This window comes from Papio anubis, chromosome 1 (assembly GCF_008728515.1).
Source record: "Papio anubis isolate 15944 chromosome 1, Panubis1.0, whole genome shotgun sequence".
Lineage (NCBI taxonomy): Eukaryota > Metazoa > Chordata > Mammalia > Primates > Cercopithecidae > Papio > Papio anubis.
The window spans coordinates 206137685-206164181 of NC_044976.1; the positions used below are offsets into that span (position 1 = coordinate 206137685).

Here is a 26497-nt window from a genome sequence, read left to right on the forward strand (position 1 = left end):
CTTTTAAACTTTACTCCATGGGGGGCTGTATGTATGTATATGTGTGAGAGAGCCAGAGGAAGACAAACGGGGCGGGGTGGGGGGAGAGAGACAGAGATGAGAGAGGTATGAGAGACACAGGAGACAGATACAGATGAGCGAGAGAAAGAGAGACACGAGAGAGAGACAGACGAGAGAGAGAGAGAGAGAGAGAGAGAGAGAGAGACAGAGGAGAGGAGAGAGAGACACACAAGAGACAGACGAGAGACAGTGAGACACAAGAGACAGAGATGAGAGGAGAGAGAGACACGTGAGAGAGAGAGACACGGGAAAGAGAGACAGAGATGAGAGAGATATATGAGAGAGACACGGGAGAAAGAGGGACAGAGATGAGAGAGAGACACGAGACAGAGAGAGACGAGAGAGAGACACGGGAGAGAGGGACAGATGAGCGGAGAGAGAGGCACGAGAGAGAGATGAGAGAGAGAAGAGAGATCTCCAATGAATATGTGGGAATATATGGAAAACGCGAATTCCGAATATTTGGAAAATCTGGCTGTGCTGGGGTGGTCAGGGACCCAGCCTCTCGGGTGGCCCTCCCCTGGCCCGCGATCACCCACCCGGGACACCGACGGACCCCGCGCAGCGAACCAGCCGCTCTCAGAGCGTGGGTGGCAGGCGTGGTTCTGCTCGGGCCCGGCCGCACCCCACGCGTTCCCGGAGGCCTCGGCGGAAGGCGTGCAGGCGGCGTCAGGGCAGCGGCTGCAGGGGAAACCGTGGAGGGGCCCGGCGCCCCGTCAGCCCGCACGTGCTCGGGGCGGGGCTGGCTGCGCCTCTATGGGTGGGGCTGGGGGCGGTGGCGGCGGGGGCGCGGCCGGGCGGCCACGTGACGGGCGGCGCGGCTATTAAGCCGCGCGGCAGCTGCTCGCAGCCGGAGCTGGTGCTTCGCCCGAGACCCAGCGCCCAGGCGTGCAGCCCCGAGAGGAGTCGCGCGAAGGTCACCCCGCGCCCGCCGCCCACCGCCCGCCACCCGCCACCCGCCACCTCCGTGGGTCCATTTGCCCGTCAGCCCGTGCGTCCGAGCTCCTCGCGCCCCGCCGCAGCCCCGGCCAACCGAGCGCCATGAACCAGATAGAGCCCGGCGTGCAGTACAACTACGTGTACGACGAGGATGAGTACATGATCCAGGAGGAGGAGTGGGACCGCGACCTGCTCCTGGACCCGGCCTGGGAGAAGCAGCAGAGGAAGGTCAGCAGGGGCCCGCGGGCCGCGCGCGCGTGGTGGGGCCGGGTCACCCGCGGGGCTCCCGTGCGCGTGGCCGCGTGGCCTGGCGACTGGCAAGAGGGCGCTCTGTGGAGGTGCTGTGCTGTCCTGTGCCCTCGCAGCCCCAGGGGCCCCTTAGGAAAGAGGACACGTCCGGGGACAGGCAGGACACTGGGCGTCGTGTGTGTGCGCGCGCGTGTGTTAGCAGCATCGGAGCCACAGATGTGGTTCTGTTCCTCACACCAGCCCGCGTTAGACCAGGATCTGAAGGGGTCTCTGGTCTGCTCCTGACCCCTTGAGTCTGTGACCGAGTTACTCTCCTGGCCCGTTTATGTCCTTTTACCCTAGCCTCTCTCTTCCCCATTGAAAGAAGCAAAAGAACATCAGCTTCATTGCAGTTTCCACCGGGCAGCCTCTAGAGTCATGGAAAGTCATTTATTCAATCTTTTGGGTTCCTTGGAGAAGGATGTTGTATGAACACTAGACATTTACCGATAGTCACAATTATTTCACACTCTATTTATAGTTCATTGAGGTAAGCACACAGGGACGAAGGAGTCAGCCAGCTTCTGAAAGCTCCCTCCCCGTTTTGATTGGCGCTCTCTGGGGGCCCAGTGGAACATTCCACTATTTCAAGGTTTCCTCTTGATCCTCTTGGCTAGAATAAATAGGGAATGCTCACCAGGAGGCTTAATCCCGCCTCTTACTTGACTAGGCAGGGAGCCTGCTTGGGTCAGGCATGACAACAGAGACCTGCTAACCCAACCTTAAGATAAGAGGGTTATGGTAAAAGCCAAATGCTCTGAGCTTTTTTCCCCCTATTTTTCTGGGCGTGGGGCAAGATAGATTTCCCTTCTAAGGGTCTGCTTTAAGTGGATAGCCTGTGGTGACCATAGCGCGTATGGGAATCTCTGTATAATTGGCTCTGTAGTTGATTGTGCAATAGTATTTGGTGAATAGGAGTGTGATGGTGAACACACATCCCAAACTCCTCTCGCAGCAAACAGCGTTAGCTGGAAGGAGAGATAATTATCGAATAACCAACCACTATTTTTATATCAGGATGTCTCTTGTCTACCCTCTCTCCTAAAATACCATTTACTATTATTATTTTAAAGCTCTAATTTAGCTACATTTCAGTCTCTCCCCGAGTTTCTTAAGGCTTTTACCATCCCTACCTTTTTTAGAAAATGAGAGTAATAAATAGAAACAACAAAACTTCAAGCCGTCTACCGTTGTTTAAAGTACTGATTGTGAAGGAAGCACATAGCTTGAGGATTCCTAATGTGTCATCTGGACCAGCTGATGCGTCATCCATCAGCACGAAGTTAAAAAGTGACCTTAATTTTTGGCAGTGAGTGTTTTTTTAAAATAATTTCCCCAAATTTTGATTACTGCACTTTTCGTGGATTAAAAAAACGTAACTCCCTAACTCCCGGTCTTTGTTTTAAAAAATTGCTTTCTTATGAGGAACTGTAAAATAGCTAAGGAATTGGACAGGTAGTCTGCCCATCATTTTTGAAAGTGATCGTCTAATCACAATGCTTTCTGTTGCCTTTTTTTTTTTTTTTTAAGTATAGTACAATAGCAGGATAGAAGTAATGACAGTTTCTGGAGGCCACATTGACATCCCTTCGACCATATTTAATCTTTTAATATATTTGCAGTATTTTTTTGATATATGGCTTTTAATTATTTTAGGTTTGGGATTCCCATGTTGACTGTATTATTATAATTGCATAGCACTTGAAGTAAAGTTGATTTACTTCAAGTAAATTTACTTAAGTAAAGTTGAAGTAAAAATGACATACTTCCAGATCCCAGTCCAAAATAATGTTAAAAAGTTTAACATGATAATTTTTTTTTTCTTAAGATAGTTTGAATGTTGCACATGCATGGGGGGAGTAAAAACTACATTAGGACAGATCTAGAAGATTCTCTATTTCTACTCTCGATTCTCTATTTCTACTTTTGGTATAGACCCTGCTCAAGTCAGTAAAATAATATGGAACTGTGAGCTCAGTGCAGCCAGAGCAGTGGCCTCTATTTATGTCCTATGAGACAAACTGCTGGAACCGGACGAGGCTAAAATGCCATTGTTTCTATTGTGGGCTACCTTCTCCACACTTGCCATTTCGGTGATATGCTGGGTATGAGATCTGTCAACAGATGCTGGTAGCACATGATGACGTCCGTGGTGTCATAATGGATGTGATGCCTAATTATATCTACAATTCAGAGAGTCTCATTGGCTATGGTAATCCTTGCTCTGTGGTGTGGAATGAAAGCCTTGCTGTAGAAGGACTTTATAAAGTGTGATGTGTTTTATAAGAGAAGGGAATCCAGAAGATAGTGGGTTTAGCATGAGTGCGAATAGGTGTTTCAACGTGTCTACCTTCTCTTTCAAGAGTGTGTTAGGAAGAGTGTGTTACACACAAGAGTATGTAAATAGGGTTAGGAGTATTTATTTCTATAAAGAAGTATTTTGCTTCATACAACTCATGGGTAGAAGAAAATTGCCTGCAGTCTTACAGATATGATATATATATATACACACACACACATATATTGTATATATAATATATAATGTTTAGAGTTGGGATTTTGCTCTGTTGCCCAGGCTGGAGTGCAGTGGCATAATAATAGCTCACTGCAGCCTCGACCTCCTGGGGTCAAGTGACCTCCATGATGTTGAGGCATGCACCACCACACATGGCTAATTTTTTAATTTTAAAAACTTTTTTATAGAGACAGGGTCTCACTGTGTTGCCCAGGCAGGTCTTGAACTCCTGGCCATTCTCCCACCTTGGCCTCCTAAAGCGCTGATACTAAGGATATGAGGCACCATGCTCAGCCCCAGATACAATATTTTAAGACACTGAAATGCTGAGGCACACTCTTGGAGTGAGAATGTTTTACCATATAGAACACAGTTTAGGGATATCAATTTCTAAGTAAATTGGGACCTCTTCAGTGGACTGTTGAAACTTTCAGAGTGTTGGCGTCTAGAAGTAAACGTCTCCTGGAACCAAGGAACACATTGAGCTTGTACCTCAACTGAAGCCTATTTGGGAGGTGACTTGTCAGAGCAGCAATGCTGAATATGTTTGCTATCTTCACAAGCTCAGGGCGCTGTCCTTAACTGTACTGGGAGGCTAGAGCAGACCTTTTAAGGAAACGAAATATGTTTCGATACGTAAAAGATCCTTATGTCCGTAATCGGTACACGGCTTGATAATCAATAAACTTTTCTAAGTGTTCTGATTGTTTTTAATAGTCCCTAAAGAAATTCAGATTCTTCTGCACTCTTCACAGTTGAGATGGCTGGATTCACCTTGGAGCACCTCCTGTCAGTCTGGCATTTAGGCGAACGTGTTGCCATGTCGGGTCAGGCAGCCTGGCAGGATGCGTGTGCAGAGGCAGCCGCCCACGGGGTCCGGATTAAATAGGGAGCCTGGGAGCCTTCGAGTTGCCCCTGCCCTTGTTCTGTGGGCAGCAGCTGCTGATTTAGAGCACAAGGTGAAGGCTCTTCCTGCCTAATGACACATACTCTTGCATGAATTTTTCCTAGGAGAAAAGGCACTAATTGTTTGTTCTAACGATCAACAAAAAGCTTGTGACATTTCTCAGATTTGTGAGACCCAGATGAGTCGAAGCTCTGCCTGGTACCCGACTACAGTTGAATCACTAAATGTTTCAAGTCTCAATTTTCTTCACCTAGAAAATGAAGATAAATACCTGTCTTTCTTAATTCACAGGGTTTTTTGTCTGGATCAAACAGTTAAACTATTTTATGGTGAAGGGGCTTTATACATTGTAAAGCGATCTGTAAATATTCAGGTATTATTATCCTTGTGCACCGAATATTTGTTAATCAGCACTGTGCTTAGACTTGTGAGGGATAATGGAGCATGAGATTTGGCCCTTGGTGACCTTGATATACTTTGAAAATTGTGGGGAAGTACACATAACAGAAAATTTACTATTTTAATCGTAAGTGTACAATTCAGTGGCTTTACGTCTATTCACATTATTGTGCAACCATCACCACTGTATGCCTCCAGAACTTTTCCATCATCCCACGCTCAAACTCTGTACCCATTAAAAACTAGCTTCCCATTCCCCCCTCCTCTGGTGTACTTTTTTTGTTTTGTTTTGTTTTGTTTTGTTTTGAGACAGAGTCTTGCTCTGTGTTGCACAGGCTGGAGTGCAGTGGTGCGATCTCAGCTCACTGCAATCTCCTCCTCCCGGGTTCAAGCAGTTCTCCTGCCTCAGCCTTATAGTAGCTGGGATTACAGGCACTGGGTAGCTGGGATTACAGGTGTGTACCACCATGCCTGGCTAATTTTTTTTATTTTTAGTAGAGACGGGGTTTCACTGTGTTAGCCAGGATGGTCTCAATATCCTGACCTTGTGATCTGCCCGCCTCGGCCTCCCAAAGTGCTGGTATTACAGGCGTGAGCCTCTGCACCCAGCCTGGTGTACTTTTAAAGATAAGATTTATACTCTGGAACACTTGGAACATAAGAAATTATTTAATAATAAGTGCATATTAAACAAGAAATTGTTTAATAATAAGTGCAAGAATAAAAGTTAGCCGGGTGCAGGGGCTCATGCCTGTAATCCCAGCACTTTGAGAGGCCAAGATAGGAAGATTGCTTGAGCCCAGGAGTTTGAGACCAGCCTGGGCAACACAGCAAGACCCCGTCTCTGCAAAAAGATAAAAAATTTAGCCAGGTGTGGTGGTGCACAGCTGTAATCCTACCTACTTGGGAGGGTGAGGCCAGAGGATCATTTGAGCCCGGGAGTTTGAGGTTGCAGTGAGCTGTGATGGTGCCACTGCACTCCAGCCTGGGCAACAGAGCAAGTCCCCATCTCAAAAAATAGAAAATAATAAGTGTAATACAGTAAGTGTTTACCTTTGGCACTATCAAAGCACCCTGGCATCCCTGCACTCACCCTCTCATCAAGAGATGGGAGAAGTTCAAAGGTAAGAGTATAGAAGGAGAAAGTAACCAAGGTGGCCAGACCAGGACTCAGGTCTCCCAAAGCCTAGCTCTGTATTGGATGTGTCTGTGTATTGGATATGTCTGTGGCTTAGCTCTGTATTGGATAGGTCTGTGTTTGTGTACGTGTGATAAGGAGATAATACCTGACGCTAAAGATGCATATTCAAACTTAGAAAGTTGGATCCATGCTAGCGTCAGGTTATAGAGGGCCTGGGATGCTAAGGTGAGTGCAGACTTTATTCTCCAAACCATGCAGAGCTCCGGAGGTCTTTTGAGCTGGGGAGACCCATGCTTACAGAACTAGTGTTGTTAGCAGGCAGGATAAATCTGAGTGGACAAGGACCTGAGGCTGGAGGACCCAGGCAAAAGCCTGTTATGGGACCATACAGATAAAGTGGTGGGGATTAGAACAAGGGGGCTGTTAGAAGCAATGGTGAGGAAGGCATCAATTTGAGAGTGATCAGGAGGGATTATACGAAGTATTAAATAACCACATGTTGTTCCACAGTAGGCTGTGGTATAAATCCAATTAAGTAGATATGATCCTCACCATTAGAGCGCCTGGATTTTAATGTCAAGACAGTGGTATTGACAAGTAACAGCCAAACTAATGAGGAGAGTCTGTTTATCCACTTGGAGATTGCGTCTGGATAAGAAGTTAAGTATTTACAGGATGTGTCATTATTCCATGCAGGGAAAGGAGCCACCGTGCTGAGGTGGCAAGTCCGGTGTACATGTGGCCATTGCTGGGTGGGAGAGGTGGAGTTGTAGATAGTCTTTGAGAGCCAGAGGAAGTTCTTAATGGGCAGAAGTGTCAAGGAACAGGTTAAAGGCAGAGTCTTGTGTGGGCTCTAAGAAACCTCTGTACCCAGAGGGACTGTAATAAATATACATGTGGTTTGCTACGGAGAATCACAGGTGCAGGAGTTCTGAGGCACAAAAAACACTCTTTGCCTTTACATCCTATTTGGGACACCGTGATGTGTCCTGGGGTTGCCCTAAGCCTTCAGCCACATTCACCAGGTAAGAAACTTAAGCCCCTAAGATTTTCCAGGAGTGTAGGAGGGGGAATATAACTCTTAGCGGGGAAACTTAATTAACGCAGCCTCGGAAAACTGTCAGAAAGCACCGCAGTCGGTTACTGCAGCTGGGAGACACCTACAGAAAAGGCGCAGTTCTGGAGTGGGTGAGGGCGCTACCATGCTGAGCAGAGGAGTTCACACGGAACGCGTTGGAGGACAGTCAGAATCCTACCGCCGTTTCCCTGGGAACGGCACTAAGTCTTCCAGAAAGAACAGAAAGCAAAGATTGGGGGAGAAGCTTGCAAACTACTATGCTAGACACATTTCAAAGGAAGGAAAATCTTAAGTGCAAGAATTTGGCCTTTCTGAAGAAGACTGAGGACAATTTTTGGTACAAACGTATCTGAACACATGCACACACACACACGCACACACACCACTTCCCATCTCCACAGCTTTCTAGTTTGAAAACTAGAAGGTGTTTTTACCTGCAACCCTAGTGAGGAGCAAAATATGAATGGAACGCAAGCATGATTGTTCATTCTTTCATTCATTTGGCAAACATTTTTGTGGTCCTTCTAGGGACCAGCAGAGAGAGTTGATGACACCACCATGGCCCTTAAGGAGCTTACAGCCTGGTTCAAGAGACAGGAGTGGTCTGTGAGAAGCACAGAGGAGGGGCATCCGCTTCAGCCAGGCTGGTGTAAGGAAGGTGTTTTCAAAGCCAAAGGTGTTTCAAAACCCTCCTGCTTGGTTCTCCTTCATGGTGAATGGAAATGTCTTTCTCCCAGGTGCCCAAGCCAGAAACCTGGGTGTTACGCTTGCAGCCTCCTTCTCTCCCACACCACAGACGTGGGGTCACCACCTCCCATGGAGTCCTCTGGACCCTGCCTCTTCCTTTCCCTGTGTGCTCCAAGGCCTTCAGGCTTTCTGCCTTCCCTGTGGAGATGAGGGTGGTGGCCTCCCTTTTTGTCACCCTTCCAAGGGTCATGCTCGTCTGCTGGCTTTTCTCCAAGACGCTGCCAAGAATGATCTTAATGAGACACAAGCCTGGTTGTGATATTTTCGAGATTCAGGTGGCTCTATGGTTCTTCGTTGCCTTCAGGAGAGAGTTCAAGCCTCTTACGGTGGTTTGTGAGGCCAGACCTGAACTAGCCCTGTCGTCTGTTCGTTCACCACCCCAGCATCCCTGCTGCGGGTTTTTCAAGATCTCATATCCCTGATTGCTTGTCACAGTGTCTGACTTGAGTCCTTGTCTCTTCCAGAGACCCTCCCTCCTCCACCTATCTTGGTAGTACCTCCTTCTGCAGCTGCTTCGCTAGAAGGCCTGCGTGCTAGAGCAGGGGTCACGTGATGTTCTCTTTGTCTCCCCAACAAGGGCTGTGAACAGTAGCTCTTCTCTGTAGGTCCCTGTGCCTCAATGGGCTCACACAGAGTCTGCACTTCGATTTTTTTTTTTTCTTTTTTTCTTCTTTTTTTTGAGACGGGATTTCACTCTTGTTGCCCAGGCTGGAGTGCAATGGCACAATCTCGGCTCACCGCAATCTCCGCCTACTGGTTTCAAGTGATTCTCTTGCCTCAGCCTCCTGAGTAGCTGGGATTACAGACATGTGCCACCACGCCCGGCTAATTTTTTATATTTTTAGTAGAGACGGGGGTGTCTCCATGTTGGTCAGGCTGGTCTTGAACTCGTGACCTCTGGTCATCCACCTGCCTTGGCCTCCCAGAGTCCTGGGATTACAGGTGTGAGCCACTGTGCCTGGCCTTTTTTTTTTTTTTTTTTTTGAGACAAAGTCTTGCTCTGTTTCTTAGGCTGGAGTGAAATGGCATGATCTTGGCTCACTGCAACCTCCGCCTTCTGGGTTCAAGCGATTCTCCTTTCTCAGCCTCCCGAGTAGCTGGGGTTACAAGCATATGCCACCGCGCCTGGCTAATTTTTTGTACTTTCATTAGAGACGGGGTTTCACCATGTTGGCCACGCTGGTCTCGAACTCCAGACCTCAAGTGATCCGCCCGCCTTGACCTCACAAAGTGCTGGGATTACAGGTGTGAGCCACTACGCCCGGCCCACATTGACATTTATTGAATGAAGAAATTACGAATCATTTCTAAAAAACGTTTAGTACAATTACTTTTTTAATTTGAAATCTTTCATTTTAACAATTAAAAGCTTTTTGACAGTCTTTATGATTTTTTGAGCTCTAAATATGTTAACTCCCAACTCATACTCATTTAATGCTTTTAAAAAATGTTCTCTTGAAGTATTTTCTCAAGTCTCCAAAAAGAGTTCCCTGACTTGATTTTTGTTGTAAGTCTGAGCTGTCGAGGCCCGGCATGGTGGCTCATGTCTGTATTCCCAGCACTTTGGGAAGCTGAGGCAAGGCTGTCTCTTGAGGCTAGGAGTTAAAGACTGGCCTGGGCAACATAGAAAGACCTTGTCTCTATAAAAAATTTAAAAATTAGCGAGTGTGGTGGTGTGTGCTTGTAGTTCTAGCTGCTTGGGAGGCTGAAGTGAGGGGATCTCTTGAGCTCAGAAGTTGGAGGCTGCAGTGAGCTATCATGGCACCACTGCACTCAGCTCTGGGTGACAGAGTGAGGAATAAGCTTTTCATTAAAAAATATTCAGGCTGGGCACAGTGTCTCATGCCTGTAATCCCAGCCCTTTGGGAGGCTGAGGCAGGTGGATCACATGAGGCCAGGAGTTTGAGACCAGCCTGGCCAACACAGCAAAACCCAGTCTATACTAAAAATACAAAAAAAAAAAAAAAAAAAAAATTGGCTGGGTGTGGTGATGCTCACCCGTAATCCCAGGTACTTGGGTGGCTGAGGCATGAGAATCGCTTGAATCCGGGAGGCGGAGGCTGCAGTGAGCCAATATCATACCACTGCACCCCAGCCTGGGAGACAGAGTGAGACTGTCTCAAAAAAAAAAAAAAAAAGTTAAGAGATGGGCTATGTCTAAAAAAAAAAAAAAAGAAAGAAAAGAAAAGAAAAAACGTAAATAATTGGAATTTAGAGCTTTTGGAATTGAAAAAATAATTATACAAATTTATGTATATCATAATAAAATTTGTCACCATACTTATGAGAAAAAGTTCTGGTAATCTGAATTTGACTTGAAATGAGTTTTTTTTCGCCCCAGATTGAAAACCTTTACCCACTTAATAAAGAAAATTCCAAGTTCATTTATGATTCAGAGAAGTATAAATTTAAATTTGTTTTTGTATAGAAAACACGGGGGAAAATTTTTTTGAAGGTGCAGTGTGTTTCACAGTGGTGGAATTGGAAAATGGAGACAAGATTGCAAGTGATTCTGTGGTCCTGGGAAAGAACTGGCATATGCAGTCTTCATACATGCCAAGTTCTAGTCCAAGAAGTTGGCATAACTTTGATCTGTCTTATTTGTTTTTGCTAGGGGGTAAATGGGTTGGTCATAGTCTTTAGAAATTACTATACACTGAAAATAGATTCTTATTAGTATCTATTACAACCTTCTCATAAAAAGGCATGCTATCTTAGAAAAGACCTATATTTTATTAGTGATTATGAGAACCAAATGTACAAATAGGTGAATATGAGATTGTTTTGGGGCCGGGCGCAGTGGCTTAAGCCTGTAATCCCAGCGCTTTGGGAGGCCGAGGCAGGCGGATCACCTGAGGTCAGGAATTCGAGACCAGCCTGATCAACGTGTAAAACCTCATCTCTACTGAAAATACAAGAATTAGCAGGGTGTGGTGGTGTGTGCCTGTAATCCCAGCTACTCGGGAGGCTGAGGCAGGAGACTCACTGGAACTGGAGTGAGTGAGCTGCACTAACAGCTGGAGTGCAATGAGATCATGCCACCGCGCTCCAGCTTGAGTGACAGAGCAAGACTGTCTCAAAAAAAAAAAAAAAAAAAGAGGTGGTTTTGGGGGAATGGGAGCAGTATTTAATATGAAGCTATGATTGCGTTTTGCACAGGTAGTTATAATTGAGATTGCAAAGACAAATCAAGAAATCCTATCTTCTAAAGTCATGTAGAGTCTTTATTTTGTTATAGTCAAACAAGATGTGAAGATGACAATTACTTTTAGAAGGTAGGTAATCTCATTGCTGTTTATGAGGATTTTAAGATAATTTATATGTGAGATAGAACCATATGAAATACTTGATGCTGACCATTTTACCTCCAAAAATTACAGTCTCTTTGTTTCAACTCTAACAACTTGACTGCTATTGTCCCACTAATTTTTTTTTTTTTTTTTTTTTTTTTTTAAGATGGAGTCTTGCTCTGTCGCCAGGCTGGAGTGCAGTGGTACGATCTCAGCTCCTTGTGACCTCTGCCTCCTGGGTTCAAGCGATTCTCCTGCCTCAGCCTCCTGAGTAGCTGGGACTACAGGCGTACACCACCATGCCCAGCTGATTTTTGTATTTTTAGTAGAGACGGGGTTTCACCGTGTTGGCCAGGATGGTCTCGATCTTGACCTTGTGATCTGCCTGCCTCGGCCTCCCAAAGTGCTGGGATTACAGGCATGAGCCACCGTGCCCGGCCATTGTTGTCCCACTATATTTGAGGCCCTTGACCAATACCACAAAATAGCCAGGCTGTAAAACTGAATTCTAATCATTTCTAGCCTTATCTCCAATGTCTTTGATGTTCATTTGTAAAAGTAAAGGGGCTCTTGAGTTGTGTAGAAGTTAAAAATGTGGGATTTGAAGCCAGGTACAGCAACCTGGTGAAACCCTGTCTCTACAAAAATGCAAAATCAGCCAGGTGTGTTGGTGTGTGCCTGTATGCCCAGCTACTCAGGAGGCTGAAGCAGGAGGATGGCTTGAGCTGGGGGGGTTGAGGCTGCAGTGAGCCATGGATTACATCATTGTACTCCAGCCTGGGCAACAGAGCAAGACCCCTGTCTTGAGAAAAAAGAAATGGGGAATTTGGATTGAGGGCTTGATATCCAATGAATAAAAGGAGAAAAGGCTGGAGATTTAGGTGTGGAAGTTATCTACATACAGCAATGGGTGTAACTCTGAGGGGGTAAGTGGAAGGGGATCTACCCGAATGGCACTAAGGTGAGCTAAGAATAGAGGACTCCTAGAGGAAGTGGTGATGGGAACTGAACGTGGAAGTCTTGCTTTTCTGGATGAAAACATTGTGTATTAGACAACTTGGAACCACTTCAGCTGTCAAGATGTCTTTGATTTTCTTTCTGGAGAAATCTCACCTTGGTATTCTATTGGAACTTTGCCAGTCAGCCCTGAATCTGGCATTTAAGTTTGTTTAGTTACTGGAACAGAAACCAGCGCTTTGGTGCTGCGGAATGCAGTATCTTTTAGCTCGTGAAACGAGTTCGTTCTTTTTTTTTTTTTTTTTTTGAGACAGAGTCTTGCTCTGTCACCGAGGCTGGAGTGCAATGGCGCGATCTTGGCTCAATGCAACCTTCACCTCCCAGGTTCAAGCGATTCTCCTGCCTCAGCTTTCCGAGTAGCTGGGACGCCATGCCCGGCTGATTTTTGTTTTTTGTTTTTTTTTTTTTTTTAAGTAGAGACGGGGTTTCACCATGTTGGTCAGGCTGGTCTTGAGCTCCTGACCTCAGGTGATCCACCCACCGTGGCCTTCCAAAGTGCTGGGATTACAGGCGTGAGCCGCCACACCCGGCCCAGACAAGTTATATTTTCAAAGGAAGCAAAAAACTGTATGAACGTACTTATGGTGGTGTGCTCAAGTCTGTGACATAAAATTCTTCTGCACTCAGAATGGTCAGTGATAGGCTTTGCTAAAGAAGGCTTTATTGAACATTTGTAAGATGCCTGAAAAAAAAAATAACGTAATGTAGAATTTAACTCCAAGATAGGACTTCCTTTTTCAGTTGTATCATTTATAGAATTAAGAAAATGAATTATTGTTCTCATTTAGATGTTTTGTTTTAAGGTTTTAAAACATGTTATAGGTGTTTTGGGTATCAGAGAAGAACAGTCATGAAAATAGTAAAAGACGTGTAGAAAACTGTAATCTACTTAGAGATTATGCATAGAGGGTGATATTTTTCTGTTTTGAAACAAACACATTTTTGAGGGGAGGCAGGTATTCAGGTGATCACATGTGTTTTGTGTTTTATAGACTGTAATATTTCTATTCTGTTATTGTAATTTTATGTAATATGAAGTGGCTGATTATTTCATTGCATACTTTGGTCTTTCATGTTAGAATTTGGAGCAGAGGATGTTGTAATTTTTTTCAGTCTAACACTAAAACCAAAAAATACTGCAATCAGACAGTAAAAGTGATAATATACGGATTTTTACCAGTGAATGAAAAAATGAGAGATTTTCACATATTATTCCTAGTATCCCAAATGATTTGCTGAATAAGACAGAGAAACAGCTATTATTGAGAAATTCTAGGCACTGTTTTAACCTTATATGTGATTTTACTGGATCTTCACAACGATCTTGAAAGGTGAATATTATCTTCGTTATTTTAGCTAAGCAAGTTAAGTGAGTTGCCCAGCAGTGGCTGAGGGTGGGGAAGTGGTAGCTGGAAAATACACACAGAATTTTGTCTAATTTATGTAGAAATAGTTCTCTCTTCTAATTGAAATTTTATAAATATGGAGATACTAATTATTTTATTGCATATTTTTGATCTGCAAGTGGTAGACCTGGATTTCAGATCCAGGCTGCTTAACTGTAAGGGTCTTGATTTTTATCACTAAACTTTATCTGTTTTTGTTGCTTTCTGCTCGGATTTGTAACCAACCCAGAGCAGAAGCCTGGGATTCAGTATTTCTGATTTTCCACTTACAAACCTCCTGTCTTTGTGGACGGGCATGTGTGTGTGTGATTTTTTAAATTTCTAAACTGGTACAACTGGGACTGTCTGGTAACAGTGAGAAAACGGAATTTTGAGGCATGGTCCATATTGTCATTCCAAGATTTTCCCCAAGTCAATCTTTAGGAGTTGCATTGTCCAACAGAAATACCAAAATAGGAGAGAAGGGGCCACAGGAGAATCAGCTAAACCTCTCAAGAGTTTTAGGGGCCATGCCGTGAAGGGCACATTATCAGAGTGAATGCTGGTATGTCTGACGCACTTCCAAAAGAAGCCAGAGTTCAGGATGACTGAGATACTGAGTCAACTCCCTTTTGGAACTAGAAAATGAGACTTTCAGAGGTAGGAGCATAGATTAGAGTTATCCTCCTGTGGGTGCCATGTCTTTATCTACAGGAATGCCCTCTCAGATCAGAGCTCCACAGGGACTGAGCCTAGCACGTTTTGAAACGGCAGTACTGAGAACTCACTTTACATTTTTAAAAATCCTGTTTATTTATTTAATGTTTTATTATGGGAAATTTTAAACACACCCCAAAGCAGAGAGAATATAATGAATCTCTCTGTATCCAATAGGCCAAGGAAAAACCAAGCTTCATGAATAGGTGATGACTAAAAGGAAAGTAAGTTTGAATGGTTAATAAATACTTTACTATGAAAGAAACTGGCATGAAGTAAAACTGTGAAGTAGGCTGATGAGTACCTGCTTGTTGCTTTACCATGTTTCAAAATCCTCTTTCCCGAGGCCCCCTACTTCCTGCCGCTGCCTCTGGCCACCTAGGCCTGCTCCACCTGCACACCACCCGCAGACCCCACATTCTCCTTGTGGTTTTTCATGCACTTAACTGTCATCATTGTCTAGGCCTAAAAATGAAAGATTCCCAAGACCTGCCTTTCTAGGGATCACTGATATTTTTATTTTATTATTTTAGTTATTTTATTTTTGAGACGGAGTCTCTCTGTAGCCCAGACTGAAGTGCAGTGGCACCATCTTGGCTCACTGCAACTTCCGCCTCCCGGATTCAAGCCATTCTCCTGCCTCAGCCTCCCGAGTCACTGGGATTACAGGCGTGCACCACCACACCCGGCTAATTGTCACTGATATTTTTAAAGGCGACTTTTCTGAGACAATAACCCTGTTGTCTAATTCCAGTGAATTTCAGGCTCAGCGGAAGATGGGGAGGCCTGTATATGTGGGTGGCTCTCCACAGTGCCCGGGTGTGAAGTCAGTACTGGTAGGGTATTTACTGTGTGTGAGGCATGCCCCTCTCCTCGTACTGCACCTGATCTTATAAACTGACCCTCATCCCCATCAGGTTTATTGAGACGAGTCCTCTCTTCGCTCCACTGACCATTGCTGTTACTGCTTCGAGTGATAAGCCTGACTTTGAGACAGGAGGTGGGAACAATGTCTGAGGATGCTGAATTTGATACTTCTGCATCTGCATTTCCTCCACCTCCCCCGGAGTACAGCCAGAGGAAGGAGCAGAACAGACATTGCAAAGGTTCTTTGGGAAAGGTTATTTTTAGGGGCCATCTTGCCAAGACTGGCAAAGGTTATTTTTAGGGGCCGTCTTACCAAGATTGCTTCCGGGGAATTTATTTAGACACAGTAGGCCCCTGCCCTGTTAGAGATGTGAATTCCCACATACCTGGGAATGTTCTGGGTAGCCCCAGAAAAGTGCTGGAGGGATTTCATTTTAACCCTGAAAGATGAGAGATGGTCTGAGGAGCAGCACGGTAGCCAGTGACCTTGGGCGAGTCACTTCATCTCTCAGGACCTTTGTTGCTTATGAAATGAACAGACCACGGTGGTTGGAGTAATTTCAGTGGTAGGGTGACCCTACCTCCAGGTTTGTCCAGGACAATCCCAGTTTGTGGCTTTTGTCCCAGAGGAATTATAAATAGCACCTCCTTTGCCTCTCAGAAGTGGCCCAGTTTAGACTACAAACTTGGGTCACCCTGTTCTGAGGATATACACAGGCAGCCTCATGGAAGGTTAAAATCATGTTGACACCCGAGTGATTTTTTTTTCCCCAAGTAATTTATACATCAGGTAGTAATGCCTTTTCTGAAAGTGCTGGCCTATTTCTGGAACTTTAGAAATGTAAACATTGGTGAAGTGAGATTTTTAATACTTTGAGATATATGTATATATATCTCATACATAATCTAGTAATTCTGAATCTTTTAATTCATAAATCTTATAGAAGACCAAGCTTTGTAGAACACCATGAGAGTGAGCCCTGTGACTGGAGGGCTGTGGGGCCACCAGCCCGGCTGAGTCCTTCTGCGGGCCAGGTTGCCCTCTGAAACGGGGGTTGCTGTTACACTTTTGGTTTTGTATTTTGTATATACATATGCTATGTATATGGTTTTATAAATATCATATATACTTACACTTTAGACAATTTGATATTAATATGGGCCAGGCATTAATGACTTTTATTTTACACATCTGCAAAACTAAGAGCTAAACCTTATTTAAAGATCTGAACCAGTTACTAAAGTCCTGTCTGTAGATTTGTTCTTCTGACAGTATGTCTTTTCTGAAAATTATAAGAATTTATTTCCGTGTTTACGCACTTGAAAATCTAGCCATGCAATGGTGACAAATGTATTTACTGTGTGACAAATCATGTTGAATAGAACTTGTTCCCTCATTTCTATAGTGAGACACAGGTAGGGCTGTCACCCTGAGAGGCCTTTAAGGACTTGGTAGGGAAGCAGGAAAAATCGTGTCAGAAATGCCTGATGTGTGACGGTGAGTTCTATTGCTGTAACTGCTATCGGGGTAACTGGATATTAAGGACTTTAAAGGATTTCTATTCTGCAGTCCTAGGATTGGGCAGTGTGTACCCTTTCCAGTAGGATTTTAAAATGTGATGTCAAAATAGGGATTTGAATGTGAAGCTGTAAAAAAGTCTTGAAGTAGCACTTCATTGAGCAATTAACATCAGAACTCTCGGATTGCTGGATTGGATCCAGTTACGTAGTTTTCGTCCCCCTCCGTTAGGAATGTGGAGGATTAGTGAAGTAAAGCTAGCCAGCATCATTACAGACAACTAGGGAAAGGCAAAGAAAATAACTTACAAATCTAGGCTAATGGATGTTTATGCTCTCCTAAACTGTTGTTTAAAGATATGTATTTAAATAATCGCGTAAGAAATACCTGTTTATTGTAGCATATTTAGGAAGTACTACATTTTTAAATTAGAAATTTTTAAATATTAAAAAAGTCACAACCTGGAGAAAACAAGTGTGTGCATTTTGCCAAGTGCCTACTAGCTCACATTATGCTGTAGTCTAGAAGCATCTGTTTATGTATTTTATACTTTAATGTGCTATGGTCTGAAATGGTTCCGGATGTCCAGTCTTTATTACCCATTTTCCTGAATGCCAGTCAGCAGGAGCCCTGGGGAGGAACTCTTGGTGGAGGAAATCCCAGCTTGGTTCCCTCCGGTGTGGAGTTGGCAGGAACGTTGGAAATGCCCAGCTTCTCTGTTTTTGTTGCTTATGTTAATCAGAGTTTTCCCCATATGTAGGGGAAAGCTATAGATGTACCTGACTGTGGGCTGTTCCTTACTTAGAATTGTTCTCTGGTCTGGGACAGCGATGCAGAGAATAGGGTGTATTACAGAGAGCTGTTTCATTCTAAATGAATGCTTGCATCTCTGTGTGTAGGCAGCCATTTATTTGGGTCCCTGAAAATAGTAGCAGTATGGTGAACTTAAATTAAAGAATATTTATTTTGCTGTCTGTGTAGTACAAGCTGCTTCCCCAGTTGCCGGATGGGTTGAGGGCAGAATCATCAGTGTGCTTTTCTTTTGGCTTGAATTCATCCTTAAGAAGAGAATGAGAAAAGTACAATAAATGCTGCTGCTGCTGCCTAAAACTGAGCAACAGTTGGCTCTGCCCTGTCACAGAGCCACATCTTGCACGTAATTACCCAGGCTCCAAGGGAACAAGTTATTTTGAGAAGCATAGCTCAGGATCAATCAGATGTAAGGCTGTTTGTTGGGAACCTTAATATGGTTACTTACCAGAAAGTCCTCAAAGGAATTCTCCACGTAGTTTGTGCCAGCCTGGGGGAGGCAGGTGTGACCCCACACAACATTGAGCTAGTGGCTAAGTCAGGCTCCTGGCTTAGAAAATCTTGAAGCTCAGATGACCAGGCACCAATAGCTTTCATGTGGTCCTTTGGGCCTACTAGTTTTTTTTTGTTTTTTTTTTTTGCCTTTTAGAGCAAACATAACTTAGACTTTGATTCTAAAGATAATTTGATTTGGTTAGTTTAACATATGCTTCCAGCCCTAAAATAGTTTGGGAAGAATCTTCATATTTCTAGTCTTAACTCTTGAATTTAACAGTTAAAAGATGGGGGGAGGGTTTCATCAGGATCATTTGCTAACCCTCATTTAGGAGAGAGGATGCTCTTTTTTTTTTTTTTTAATAATTAAAATCTTGTTTCAAGAATTTTAAAAGACCCCTTGGAATTAACATAGAGCTAGATTGAATTGCAGACTAGCTTCGGGAATCCACAGCTCCAAATGTTTGGTGACCTTGTTAGGTTGCTTCACTCTGATTTGAGGATTAAAGAGAAGTAGAGATAAGTAATTGCAGCTGAAAAATCAGAATTAGGAGACTGAGTATTAAGGACTCCTGCAAATGGTAATCAAATGTAGGAAATTTTCTTAAGCAGGAAGGAAATTAACAGATGGAAATACTTTAGCTTCTTGATAAATGTAAGATCTTTATGAAATAGAAAAAATGCTAAATAATTCAACCCAAATTTAGTATTATTTATGGTGATCAGGATAAGAGGGAACATGAGGACATATACGGAGTTTTAAATGTAGAATTTGATGTGGAAAGGGAACGTATAAGCTTCAACTTAAGACAGTCGTTAGTTTCACAGGCCAAGGGAAGCATACTGTAATTTGAGATCAGCATATGAGGGACTTCAGTTCTGTGCATCATTCTTGTGTATTAATCACTCTTTGTCTTCATGGAAGTTGAGTGTGGAAAAAACTCAACTGTTTTTTCTCTTCTCACACCACAACAGTCAACCCAGAAGAATTCTGTGACCAAATGTGTGTGGTCTTCTCCCGCTTTCCACGACCCTGTGCACCAAGCAGGCAATCCGTTCACCAGCTGGGTGTCCTCCAGTGTATTTGATTCGGACGCTGTCGGTTTGGTGATAGCATCAGATCCCACAGGTTGAGGGCTCAGTCCCACAAGGCTGCCCCCCTTCAGATACCATCTCAAGTCCAAGCCTCTAGAATAATGACCAATCAACTTAAAATTGGGGTTGTCATGCCTCTTTGGGTGTGATCAGTTTGCTAGAGCAGCTCACAGAACTCAAGGAAACAGGTACTTATATTTACTGGCTTATGATAAAGGAGATTTAAAAGGATACTGATGAGGAGAAGCATAGGGTGAGGTATGGGGGAAGGGGTGCAGAGCTTTTATGCCCTCCCCAGCAGGTCACCCTCCAGGAACCTCTATCTGTTCAGTTACCTGGAAGCTCTCCAAACTCCATCCTCTTGGGCTTTTGAAGGAGACCTCATTGGATAGGCATAATTGAAGCTTGGACAACCATGGAGGAATGTGACTGGACAAAAAGGCTGTGATCTAATACTAATAGGCTGAGTGGGAAAACCCAGCAAAGCCTGTCTGTTTAGACTCTTCTTAGCCTCTCTGTGCAGCCTTCCTTTCTCTCAGGTTTGTGGCAGGACTCCTTCTGAAATGAGGGTCTTATGACCTACAGTTAGATAAGGTAGGTCAGATCATTTCTTTACGGGCTCCAAGCCAGAAAGGCAAGGGAAAATTGGAGTCCCTCCAGGGAAAGCCTGCTCCTGAGGCCGGAGCCACCCTAGCATGACAGCAAAGACTGTAACTATGAGAGTTATGAGCCAGGAACAATAGACAAAACATATATATATTTTTTTATGGTGTATATATATATAATATACACCATATATATACACACACACCATATATATACACCCGTGTGTATAAATATATGTATATATCACAGAAACCAATAAAATTTATATCAGAAAAATGAATATTTTTAGCTTATTGGAATGTTGGACTCTTCTTAGAAGAAAGACCCAAAAGGTACTAAAATACAATTCTCAAATAAAAGTAGAGTCATGACTCTCATGCAGATATAAAGATGAATATTTAAAGATGTTCTTTAACTCATTAATGAGAAAACTGGTAAGCCATTACAGCCAGTCCAAAAGAGCATCCAAAGAATAAGACACATTTGTGGAGCGGGAATGAAATGAATGTGTACATGGAGGGGCTCTATTTTCTGTGGGAGGAGGAGGAGTGCTCCTCTGATTTATTTGAACGTCTGTAGACAATTATTTTGCATTGCTGTCAGTTATCTGTGACCTATAGATTTGTAGAAAAGCCTAGAAGGGCTGCTTATGGACAATGCACAAGTTTCCCATTGGAGCATAGATTTTTCCCTGTATAAAGCAGCCTTATCAGGCATTTCACCTTTCCAAATTCCGTAGTTTCCATCCTTTCTGGAGGTTACAGGGGTGATTCCATACATCGGAGAGGTCATTCCTCAAACCAGTATTAGTCGGGGCTAGTTTGGCTTTGTCGAAAACCCTGAAAAGAGTGTTACCTGTTACACAGTCTCAGAGCTTAGTGCCTTTCTTTCTGTGTTTTGAACAGCCCATGGACTAAATGGAAATCAGTCTTGTGAGCCTGGCGGTGGAAGCCTGAAATTTGTGGTGCAGAATTTGATTAAAACCAGAGCTGGATAAGACAGTCTTTTCAAGTGCTGGGAGAACCATCTTTAACCTCTCCACTTAAAGTGTCATCCATTAGCCTGGTTCTATTTTTAGATACCCTCAGCTGTGAGGTTGCCTGTTATTTTTGCAAGGTATTTTCTTTTTCCTTTTTTTCTTGGCAAGATTTTAGAATCTTTCTTAACATTTAAGGATTCTGTAGTTAAGTTCGACATAATAACAAATGTTAAAAACCTGGAACTTGAGCAGATACACATTTTTAGCTTCTCAGGTTTCTTTTTATTAAAAAAAAAAAATTGACTTTTATCCTCTTTGATTGATTCCAGAAAGTCTGACAAATGAGATCTTATTCAACCAATAGTTATTGAATGCCACTGTGTTCTAGGCACTGTCCAGAGCACAAAACAAAGATTCCTGCTTCTCTGTGTGTCACTTTCACCAGCATTTCTTAGAATGTTCAAATGGTGGTGGTCACGGTGCCTTGGAAAATGCTGGAGTTGTTTGTGAGCTTTCCTACCCTTTAATTTGAGATCATTAGATATACAACGGCATTGGGTAGAAAGAGACTCTGAATCATGCATACAGGCAGAGTTTGTCGGGGAGAATCAACAGAACAAAAGGCTGCCCCTCTGTCTTTCTCTTACCTTGTCTTTGGGTGTGTGTCAGTGTCTATATCAGTGTACCTGGAACTCAAGCTATTATTTTACTCACTACTTTTTTGATGGTAAAAACTGCAATTACTTTTGCACCAACCTAATAAAAGCAGCCTTTTCATATTGTTGAAGTTCCACTTTATTTATAACTGAGATCATCACAGTTTAAACTTGGAAGTATTGAAACTTTAACAGGTACAAGCTCTGTGTGCGCGAATGCAGGTGCACCTGCTGGGTGCTGGGTTTTCTGAGTGATGGCAGAGGTGAATAAGGCAGGATTAGGGACTACCTTGTGTTGAGTTTTTTGATTAGTAATATGTATGCATACAGACATGTAACAGCTTGGGAAACCAGCTGTGGGTCTTCCTTTGGAAGTGGAAAGAAACGGATTTTGCCTTTTTACAAGAGTTAATTTTAAGGCTCTTTGGACCTGGTGTATTATGAACCAAATCGTGATTCAAATGTCACCCAATATTTTAATTGTCCCTTAATAATAAGTTTATTTCAATTACATGGGCAATATTTTTGCCCCCATAGGTAAAAACGGATGTTCTGAACACTTTCTAACCAGAGGAAATGAAGATATGTTAATGATGCTCTTTGTTCTCCAGCAGGAGTATGAATACTTGTGATGAATCTGGAAAAGATGAAGAATTGGCAGGGTTCTGGATTCTTAGATCACAGACCTTCTTGCACCCCTTTTCTGTCTGCAACAATATTCTATGAATTGTGCTAAGCAACAGCATGATTCTCCTTAGCTGTTGGAGGCGGAATATCTCCTGTGTTCAAGTAGGAATAAATCGTGACTATAGGCTGTCTTTATTTTTCTGAGCAATCTCACCCTACCTGAGTAAGATTTTAGAATGATTTAATTCTCTTTCAGTTTAAACCCCTCAGCACCGCCCAAGTTTCTTGGAATTGCCGTCACTGATTGCTCTTCTTCTGTATTTCTAGTCTCTTTTATATTTCCTAGTCTCTTATAATCCATCATACCTCACAGCAAACTAGTTGAGTTAGATTCATAGTGCATTTCTTTTCTTTTCTTTTTGAGACGGAGTCTCACTCTGTCACCCAGGCTGGAGTGCAGTGGCGCCATCTCGGCTCACTGCAACCTCAGCTTCCTGGGTTCAAGCAGTTCTTCTGCCTCAGCCTCCCGAGTAGCTGGGACTACAGGTGGGAACCGCCACGCCCGGCTAATTTTTGTATTTTTAGTGGAGACGGGGTGTCACCATGTTAGCCAGGCTGGTCTCAAAACTCCTAGACCTCGTGATCCGCCTGCCTCGGCCTCCCAAAGTACTGGGATTACAGGCATGAGCCACCGCGCCCGGCCATCATAGTGCATTTCTTGGAGGAGGGAACTAGCCGCAGAGAGACGAGCCGACTTGCCCACACTAGACAGTAAGCTGGTCACGAAGCCAGGGTTCAGATTTAAGGGCTGTGTTTTTTAGGGATTGCTGAACTGAGCTGTTGCATACCATGTTATCTAACAGGACCTTGGAGACCAAGCAGAGATTCGTGGGCAGAGAATAAATGGGCTGCTGTGTAGTTAGATGCCTAGTTATATAAGTTATGAGAACATTAAGGCCCCAAATGGACTTCTAGGACATCCTGATAATTGAGTGTAGCACAAGCAAAATCCTTGGGATTAACACATTCATTTACATAATCCTTACTTTGATTAAATTTTTAAAATTTCGTGTAGATAGTTGAAAGATGTATCTGAATACTTGGCAACGTTGAAGATTTGGAGGGATATTTTCAAAGTCATGATTATTCAGTTTTGGTTATGCGGAATGGCTGGTCACCACTGTGAGTGGCTTCTGGATCTAGAGAGCTTCCTTGGTGTTAGCGCGGACTTTCTTGATTTTAGTGTAGATGCCAACACTCTCTAAATGTTTTTCAGGACGGTTGAGTGACTGAACATTTAAATGTAAGGTTGCTGCTGGTGATTCTGGTACAGCTCGTCGGTTGAGATGTTACTACATCCGGTGCGGTTTGTGTGATGTGTGGACCTTTTGGGCCTGGCTGGCCGGCGGATTGAGACGCCCTGTAGTGAAGCGGTTTGTTGTGCTCTGCGCAGATTGCAGGACTTTTTGCCGTCGCAGACGGTTAGGCCACCTACTCTTTATGAGGGCAGAGCCTCCTTTCTTTTTTTTTTTTTTTTTTTTTTGAGACGGAGTCTCGCTCTGTCGCCCAGGCTGGAGTGCAGTGGCCGGATCTCAGCTCACTGCAAGCTCCGCCTCCCGGGTTCACGCCATTCTCCTGCCTCAGCCTCCCGAGTAGCTGGGACTACAGGCGCCCGCCACCTCGCCCGGCTAGTTTTTTGTATTTTTTAGTAGAGACGGGGTTTCACCGTGTCAGCCAGGATGGTCTCGATCTCCTGACCTCGTGATCCGCCCGTCTCGGCCTCCCAAAGTGCTGGGATTACAGGCTTGAGCCACCGCGCCCGGCCCAGAGCCTCCTTTCTTAAGGGTAAAGCTGAAATTGCATTTACTTCGGAGAGACGATTTTGACCTTCCTCTTCCACTTCAGTCAGTGATTTTTACAACATATGCAGCTTTCTAGAGCCTCCTTACTTTTCTAATATTTAAAAACAACCGGGAAACCGATTAGAGGTAATCTTGGCAAATTCGGAATTTGTGAAGTAGAAAAGAGCACTATTAAAGTGATTTGCTGTAAATAGAAAAATGAATGGACCATTTTTTAGAACAGCAGTTTAATAGAGCTGTGGCTTCCAGTGGTTTCCAGTAGTTTCACAGGAGAGGGTGTTCCGAACCATCGTGACACAGGTAGTGTTGGCCGGCCTCTTTCTTCTCCTTGCAATAATCTTTTGAACTATTTCATAAAGCTGATCATGACAATGACTGTCCATGTATATATGTATAGCTGAGAAAGCATCAGGATGTGAAGGACAAATAATTGCATGGTTTCAGAGTCAGATATACAATTCGAGTTCTGAGCCATGACTGCAGTCTGGAACGGACTCGGCCTGTCCTCTGTGCCCCATCTCGGGGACCACTGCTGCTGTGGCTGGGGCTTGGTTGTCCTACCCCACAGGATGCAGGTCGTGATGAGTGTTGCGGGAGGCTTGGAATTGACCGATCAGACCTCTTGATGTCTCAGCTCCCTGAGGAGAGTAAATGATATGCAACTTCAACATAGAACACTCAGCAGCACCCCAGACCGTTTTTCACCTGACAGACAATGCTGTCTTATGATTGGTAGGTTTGAAAGCTACATGTTCTTTAGACTTGCTCACCCCTGAGTTTTCTGCTGTGCCTGGATATCCCAGTCCTCAGCAGATTCTCGTTCATTTCATTCAGAAAAACTCTACATCTGGGATGAGTTTCCATTTTAGGAAATGGGATCTGAAATGATTATTTTGTGTAATTATTATTAAAGAAAAAGGTGGTTAAAGAAGTATAAAGGAAATGGATAGATATGTTGCCAAAACTTTTGTTTGGAGAAAATGGAATGATGAAGATTGAACACGTAGTTTTACAGAAGCCAGCCCAGGCTTAGAACCGTATTGCTAAAAGAATTAATAATTCACTGAAAAGTGAAATGGACTGATATTCAGGGAACCATATCAGACTCATGATTGATTTTTCAGGTCCCCATCTGTGTACCTAGGTAATAATCTCTTCTAGGTAAAATTGTGCACATACATAGTCAAAGAGGATGATATAAACAGTCACATTTTTCACTCATTTTGATTAAAAGACTTTTCCTGCCTTTACCCTAGGGAATGTAGGTTGATGTGACTGTAGGCTTCGTCAACTTAAAAAGAAATCAAATACAAATGCATAGCGATTGAATAACACTGGTTTGTCTCAACAAGTCAGTAAGGACATGCACATTTTCTTTTTGCCGTTAAGCACATTGTGCTGATTGTCCTGTTATATAATTTAGCTTTGAGAAAGGCAGTACTCTTGTAGTTCCCATGGATTAGGGACTTTGCTAGCAAGTCCTCCAAGAAAGATGCAATAGCGTCTTCCGCCAGGGAATGGGAGTGACAGTTGTAGCTAGCAAATGCTCCTGGAAAACCCCTTCAACTGATATTTACTCAACCACCATGTTTTGGAGGTTGAGGAACATCCTCTGGGTCTCCAGATCAGGGGCTCCCAACCTCCGGACTGTGGACTGGCACTGGTTCGTGACCTGTTAGGAACCGGGCTGCACAGCAGGAGTTGAGCAACGGATGAGCAAGTGAGCAGAAGCTTCATCGGTATTTACAGCTGTTCCCCATGGCCCAAATTACCACCTGAGCTCTGCCTCCTGTCAGATCAGCGGCGGCATCAGATTCTCATAGGAGTGCAAACCCTACTGTGAACTGTGCGTGCCAGAAATCTAGGTTGTGCACTCTTTATGAGAATGGAATGCCTGATGATCGGAGGTGGAACAGTTTCAGCCTGAAACCATCCCCCTTCCCTACCCCCACATCCGTGGAAAAATTGTCTTCCACGAAACTGGTCCCTGGTGCCAAAAAAGGTTGGGGACCGCTGTTCTAGAATGTTCAGGAATATAATGGAGGCAGATACTGCTGATCATTTGAGAATCCTTCAGTCCTTACACATGAAAGCATCCATACGACTCCAAGGCACAGGAACACGGTGTACAGGAGAGTTTCCATGTGCATCCAGGGAGGGCCTGTATAGCCAGTGGAGAGCATCTGCACCCACAGGCTGCCCACCCTGGCCAGGGACTCACTGGTTGCAATTCTTTATGTTTAGGAAAGAGATCCTAATATTTGTTCCAGCTGTCTAAGGAATATACATAGTGAGACTCTCTTCTACCGCATTTCCATCTATAGAACACTGTTGAACATTGTTTCTCTTAGCTTTGTCTTAACTTCTGTGGTGGGTGGTAAGGACTAGAAACATGTCTTTTTATTTTTTTGAGACAGAGGCTCGCTCTGTTGCCTAAGCTGGAGTGCAGTGGCACCATCTTGGCTCACTGCAACCTCTGCCTCCCGGGTTCAAGAGAT

At 43.9% G+C, this 26497-nt stretch overlaps 1 protein-coding gene across 2 annotated transcripts in view; it reads left to right on the top strand.

The window, feature by feature from the left end:
• Window positions 1-867: 867 nt before the first annotated feature.
• The window catches only part of ACTN2 (actinin alpha 2), a 76004-nt gene continuing 50374 nt past the window's right edge, over window positions 868-26497 (top strand). For both annotated transcript variants that reach the window (XM_003893721.5, XM_003893720.5), the window contains exon 1: window positions 868-1227. In XM_003893721.5, the coding sequence (XP_003893770.1) occupies window positions 1102-1227 (126 nt within the window). In that variant the 5' untranslated portion in view covers window positions 868-1101. The remainder of the gene's footprint in view (window positions 1228-26497) is intronic.